Here is a 7,095-nt window from a genome sequence, read left to right as displayed (position 1 = left end):
CACTGGAGCCTTTCAGCTAGCAGACCCACACTGGGGCCTTTCAGCTAGCAGACCCACACTGGGGCCTTTCAGCTAGCAGACCCACACTGGGGCCTTTCAGCTAGCAGACCCACACTGGGGCCTTTCAGCTAGCAGACCCACACTGGGGCCTTTCAGCCAGTATGACCCACACTGGGGCCTTTCAGCTAGCAGACCCACACTGGGGCCTTTCAGCCAGTATGACCCACACTGGGGCCTTTCAGCCAGTATGACCCACACTGGGGCCTTTCAGCCAGTATGACCCACACTGGGGCCTTCCAGCCAGTATGACCCACACTGGGGCCTTTCAGCTAGCAGACCCACACTGGGGCCTTTCAGCTAGCAGACCCACACTGGGGCCTTTCAGCTAGCAGACCCACACTGGGGCCTTTCAGCTAGCAGACCCACACTGGGGCCTTTCAGCTAGCAGACCCACACTGGGGCCTTTCAGCTAGCAGACCCACACTGGGGCCTTTCAGCTAGCAGACCCACACTGGGGCCTTTCAGCTAGCAGACCCACACTGGGGCCTTTCAGCTAGCAGACCCACACTGGGGCCTTTCAGCCAGTATGACCCACACTGGGGCCTTTCAGCCAGTATGACCCACACTGTGGCCTTTCAGCTAGCAGACCCACACTGGGGCCTTTCAGCTAGCAGACCCACACTGGGGCCTTTCAGCCAGTATGACCCACACTGGGGCCTTTCAGCTAGCAGACCCACACTGGGGCCTTTCAGCCAGTATGACCCACACTGGGGCCTTTCAGCCAGTATGACCCACACTGGGGCCTTTCAGCCAGTATGACCCACACTGGGGCCTTTCAGCTAGCAGACCCACACTGGGGCCTTTCAGCTAGCAGACCCACACTGGGGCCTTTCAGCCAGTATGACCCACACTGGGGCCTTTCAGCTAGCAGACCCACACTGGGGCCTTTCAGCTAGCAGACCCACACTGGGGCCTTCCAGCCAGTATGACCCACACTGGGGCCTTTCAGCTAGCAGACCCACACTGGGGCCTTTCAGCTAGCAGACCCACACTGGGGCCTTCCAGCCAGTATGACCCACACTGGGGCCTTTCAGCTAGCAGACCCACACTGGGGCCTTTCAGCTAGCAGACCAACACTGGGGCCTTTCAGCCAGTATGACCCACACTGGGGCCTTTCAGCTAGTATGACCCACACTGGGGCCTTTCAGCTAGTATGACCCACACTGGGGCCTTTCAGCCAGTATGACCCACACTGGGGCCTTTCAGCTAGCAGACCCACACTGTCCATTGTCCACAGACATAATGTGTTGTTTATTGATGCTCAGAGACATAATGTGTTTATTGATGCTCACAGACATAATGTGTTGTTTATTGATGCTCAGAGACATAATGTGTTTATTGATGCTCACAGACATAATGTGTTTATTGATGCTCACAGACATAATGTGTTGTTTATTGATGCTCAGAGACATAATGTGTTGTTTATTGACTGTGTCGTTCCTCGGTTGTTGTTGTTGTTGTTGCAGGATGTCATAGGATGCACCCAGGAGATGGACTGCATCCTGTGGCCGCGCAACGACATAGAGAAGATAGTCTGTCTCTTGTTCTCCAGGTGGAAGGGGGCTGAGGACGAACCCTTCAGGCCTGTTCAGGTACAACGTTTAGCTTCTTTCATCAAATGGCTACACACCTGGGTCCTATTCACTAGATCACACCAGGAAAAAGGTTTGAGAGAGAGTGTTTTATTGGATAAAATCAGGTAGTCCTTCCTTGTTTTGGTTTATGAGCTGTTTTGTGTGTTCCTCGTGAATATGTAAGTCGCTTTGGATAAAAGCGTCTGCTAAATGGCATATATTATTATTATTATTATTATTATTCCAACTAATATTCTGTACTGTTACGTTGATGGCCAGTCATGGTGAACGTAGTAGAGCCTATTGAACTTGAGCTGTTTTTTACGTCACAAAAAGTACATTTTTACGAGGTGTGGTATCCAACATGTATTCCTGTTTTGTTTCTCCACAGGCCAAGTTTGAGTTTCATCATGGAGACTACGAGAAGCAGTTGTTGCATGCTGTCGGCCGGAGGGACAAGGCTGGAATGGTTATGAACAACCCAGCTCAGTCGGTCTTCCTCTTTATGGACCGACAGCACTTACAGGTCAGTCCGTTCACACAGCTGAGCTTACCACCCACGGGGCTCTATATACCACCCACGGGGCTCTATATACCACCCACGGGGCTCTATATACCACCCACGGGGCTCTATATACCACCCACGGGGCTCTATATACCACCCACGGGGCTCTATATACCACCCACGGGGCTCTATATACCACCCACGGGGCTCTATATACCACCCACGGGGCTCTATATACCACCCACGGGGCTCTATATACCACCCACGGGGCTCTATATACCACCCACGGGGCTCTATATACCACCCACGGGGCTCTATATACCACCCACGGGGCTCTGGTCAATAGGGTGTATCTTTCGACCAATAGGCAAAATGTTAATTGTGTAGATACTCCTATAAGAAAACCAATGGTCCAACCCTCCATGTCGCCGTCAAAAGTTAAGAGTTTTAACCCTTTGTAGGAGAATGCTGTTCATTGACTACAGCTCGGCGTTCAACACCATAGTGCCCACGAAGCTTAGCGTAGTGCTAAGGACCCTGGGACTAACTCGCTCTAACTAGCTCCAGGAGACGTGTAGCTCTCGGAGACGTGTGGCTCCAGGAGACGTGTAGCTCTAGGAGACGTGTAGCTCTAGGAGACGTGTGGCTCTAGGAGACGTGTAGCTCTCGGAGACGTGTGGCTCTAGGAGACGTGTGGCTCTAGGAGACGTGTGGCTCTAGGAGACGTGTAGCTCTAGGAGACGTGTAGCTCTCGGAGACGTGTAGCTCTAGGAGACGTGTAGCTCTCGGAGACGTGTAGCTCTAGGAGACGTGTGGCTCTAGGAGACGTGTAGCTCTCGGAGACGTGTGGCTCTAGGAGACGTGTGGCTCCAGGAGACGTGTAGCTCTAGGAGACGTGTGGCTCTAGGAGACGTGTGGCTCTAGGAGACGTGTGGCTCTAGGAGACGTGTGGCTCCAGGAGACGTGTGGCTCTAGGAGACGTGTAGCTCTAGGAGACGTGTAGCTCTCGGAGACGTGTGGCTCTAGGAGACGTGTGGCTCTAGGAGACGTGTGGCTCTAGGAGACGTGTGGCTCTAGGAGACGTGTGGCTCTAGGAGACGTGTAGCTCTAGGAGACGTGTGGCTCTAGGAGACGTGTGGCTCTAGGAGACGTGTGGCTCTAGGAGACGTGTGGCTCTCGGAGACGTGTGGCTCTCGGAGACGTGTAGCTCCAGGAGACGTGTAGCTCTAGGAGACGTGTGGCTCTAGGAGACGTGTGGCTCTAGGAGACGTGTGGCTCTAGGAGACGTGTAGCTCTAGGAGACGTGTAGCTCTCGGAGACGTGTAGCTCTAGGAGACGTGTAGCTCTAGGAGACGTGTAGCTCTAGGAGACGTGTGGCTCTAGGAGACGTGTGGCTCTAGGAGACGTGTAGCTCTAGGAGACGTGTGGCTCTAGGAGACGTGTGGCTCTAGGAGACGTGTGGCTCTAGGAGACGTGTGGCTCTAGGAGACGTGTGGCTGCAGGCGACGTGTGGCTCTAGGAGACGTGTGGCTCTCGGAGACGTGTGGCTCTCGGAGACGTGTGGCTCTCGGAGACGTGTGGCTCTCGGAGACGTGTGGCTCTCGGAGACGTGTGGCTCTCGGAGACGTGTGGCTCTCGGAGACGTGTGGCTCTAGGAGACGTGTGGCTCTAGGAGACGTGTGGCTCTAGGAGACGTGTGGCTCTCGGAGACGTGTGGCTCTCGGAGACGTGTGGCTCTAGGAGACGTGTGGCTCTAGGAGACGTGTGGCTCTCGGAGACGTGTGGCTCTAGGAGACGTGTGGCTCTAGGAGACGTGTGGCTCTAGGAGACGTGTGGCTCTCGGAGACGTGTGGCTCTAGGAGACGTGTGGCTCTAGGAGACGTGTGGCTCCAGGAGACGTGTGGCTCCAGGCGACGTGTGGCTCCAGGAGACGTGTAGCTCTAGGAGACGTGTGGCTCTAGGAGACGTGTGGCTCTAGGAGACGTGTGGCTCTAGGAGACGTGTGGCTCTAGGAGACGTGTGGCTCTAGGAGACGTGTGGCTCTAGGAGACGTGTGGCTCTAGGAGACGTGTGGCTCTAGGAGACGTGTGGCTCTAGGAGACGTGTGGCTCTAGGAGACGTGTGGCTCTCGGCGACTTGTAGTTCCAGGCTAACATTCCTTCTCTTTGTGGCAGACTCCCCTCAATGCTAACCTGTCACGACTGCACTAGTCACACAATGGCTTTGATAAAGCTGAGAGCTCTAACGATGGTGGTAGAGAATCATTCTTCCTGTCATGGGGCGATGATGTCTTACCCACAGAAATATAATGTATTAGTGGAATTACTAACTGTTAATAGATTTTATTTCTATGGTTTAAACGGTGTCTTCCATGTTTTCTCTTGTCATCCCTTCTCTCCCCTGTCAGACTCCTAAAACCAAGGCCACAGTTTTTAAGTTGTGCAGCCTTTGCCTGTACCTGCCCCAGGACCGGCTAACGTGCTGGGGCGTTGGCGACATCGAAGACCATCTCCTCCCGTACATGCCTGACTAGGCCCAGCCGGCCGCCATGGCTTTCACCCACAACACAAGGAAGATTGACCCACAAGCCACTGAAGCAAGTTGATGTCTCTCTCTCATCCACCACACATCCTTCCTTTTGAATACAATTAAACAGGTGCTTTTTGTTGTTAAACACTTGTTCATTCATTTCCGTCCTCCTGAAGCACATTTGTTTTTCCTTACCAAGCTTCCTCCTCCGACCAGTTTCACGCTTGGTTTTCCCTTTTATCCTCCATCTTGTTTATTTTGACCCTACACAAACATTGATTTTGAGTGGTTGGTTATTCCCCCCCCCCCCATTGGAGCTGCACTGTCAACAGACCAGTCCAGTCACTGAAGGAACTCTTTATGTTGCTACCATGCAGGAACAAAAGCCACACAGGCTTACATGACGTTCAGTCTCTGCTGGACACATTGTAACCCATGTCAAAGATTGTAAAAGCTTCTGATGATGTGTTTTTAAAGAGGACAAGATGCCCAGAGGGGTTCTAGAACAACATCTATGATGTGTTTTTAAAGAGGACAAGATGCCCAGAGGGGTTCTAGAATGACATCTATGATGTGTTTTTAAAGAGGAAAAGATGCCCAGAGGGGTTCTAGAATGACATCTATGATGTGTTTTTAAAGAGGACAAGATGCCCAGAGGGGTTCTAGAACAACATCTATGATGTGATTTTAAAGAGGAAAAGATGCCCAGAGGGGTTCTAGAATGACATCTATGATGTGTTTTTAAAGAGGACAAGATGCCCAGAGGGGTTCTAGAACAACATCTATGATGTGTTTTTAAAGAGGACAAGATGCCCAGAGGGGTTCTAGAATGACATCTATGATGTGATTTTAAAGAGGAAAAGATGCCCAGAGGGGTTCTAGAACGACATCTATGATGTGATTTTAAAGAGGAAACGATGCCCAGAGGGGTTCTAGAACGACATCTATGATGTGTTTTTAAAGAGGAAAAGATGCCCAGAGGGGTTCTAGAACGACATCTATGATGTGATTTTAAAGAGGAAAAGATGCCCAGAGGGGTTCTAGAACGACATCTATGATGTGATTTTAAAGAGGAAAAGATGCCCAGAGGGGTTCTAGAACGACATCTATGATGTGTTTTTAAAGAGGACAAGATGCCCAGAGGGGTTCTAGAACGACATCTATGATGTGCTTTTAAAGAGGAAAAGATGCCCAGAGGGGTTCTAGAACGACATCTATGATGTGATTTTAAAGAGGAAAAGATGCCCAGAGGGGTTCTAGAACGACATCTATGATGTGTTTTTAAAGAGGACAAGATGCCCAGAGGGGTTCTAGAACGACATCTATGATGACAGGTGAAGTGTCGTTAAAACACCTCCACTTTTTAAAGATGCATCTGATCAGTATTTAAAAATTATTTGGTGTAGGTATTTTCTTCTTTGTTTTCCTTTTTAAGCCTCCTTAGTTTGAAGCTGGGTGTTTTTTTTTTTTTTATTGATTTTGGCCGTCATTTGCATTCCTGTGAAATATTCCAGGTAGATAATTTTGAGTAAGAGCTGGAGTACAGATGAGAACAGTTGGGAGGGAGTTTTGAGACCAGTGTTTGTGAATCGCATGGTGCGGACAGACGCACAGTGTCGATGTTGGTTAGATGCTGAAGCTTGTTAACACGCAAGCCGTTCACGCTACTGAAATCTGCTGAGGCAGTGAAGAAAGCAGAGGAGGAAGAGGGAGGGATCCTGAGAGGAGGGGTGTAGTAGATCTGTACCAGAACAGAGGGAGGGATCTGAGAGGAGGGGTGTAGTAGATCTGTACCAGAACAGAGGGAGGGATCTGAGAGGAGGGGTGTAGTAGATCTGTACCAGAACAGAGGGAGGGATCCTGAGAGGAGGGGTGTAGTAGATCTGTACCAGAACAGAGGGAGGGATCTGAGAGGAGGGGTGTAGTAGATCTGACCAGAACAGAGAGGAGGGGTGTAGTAGATCTGTACCAGAACAGAGAGGAGGGGTGTAGTAGATCTGTACCAGAACAGAGGGAGGGATCCTGAGAGGAGGGGTGTAGTAGATCTGACCAGTACAGAGGGATAAACCAACAAGTGATATGTGTTTCAGTGAGATTGGGCTTTCTAGCATTTATAACAATGGTTATCAACTGTCTTGCCGGGATGAAACGGAAGTCACAGACAATTGAGGATGTGGTGGCAGCTGCAGAGAGGTATGTGAGACTGGACGGCAGAAGAGTTACAGGGTGTGTTCAGTGATGGTGTCCCATGGTTGGCCTGAGGTAGGATTAGATAGATGTAAATAGTGGATTAGGGTGGTGGGTGTTTTTAGTGAGTGTAGGGTTAGATGGTATTTTGTTTTAATTTCTTTTTTAAATTTCAAGCAAAGTAATAAGGAAGTTGTACTCCAGTCAGGTAGGTGGCGGTAATGCAACATTCGTTGGCTG

The 7,095-nt window shown here is 50.6% G+C and overlaps 1 protein-coding gene across 1 annotated transcript; it reads left to right on the top strand.

Moving 5' to 3' along the window:
• Positions 1–615: 615 nt before the first annotated feature.
• Positions 616–4,686, top strand: LOC118378926 (uncharacterized protein C6orf62 homolog). The gene is made up of 4 exons (XM_052471758.1): positions 616–813; positions 1,527–1,652; positions 2,026–2,160; positions 4,547–4,686. The coding sequence occupies exons 1-4, from the start codon at positions 616–618 to the stop codon at positions 4,670–4,672; spliced, it is 585 nt and encodes a 194-aa protein (XP_052327718.1). The 3' UTR covers positions 4,673–4,686.
• The last annotated feature ends 2,409 nt before the right edge of the window (positions 4,687–7,095 follow it).

Source organism: Oncorhynchus keta, chromosome 19 (genome assembly GCF_023373465.1).
Source record: "Oncorhynchus keta strain PuntledgeMale-10-30-2019 chromosome 19, Oket_V2, whole genome shotgun sequence".
Classification (NCBI taxonomy): Eukaryota; Metazoa; Chordata; class Actinopteri; order Salmoniformes; family Salmonidae; genus Oncorhynchus; species Oncorhynchus keta.
Note: the sequence above shows the minus strand (reverse complement) of the source record. Positions and strands in the feature narration are given on the sequence as shown.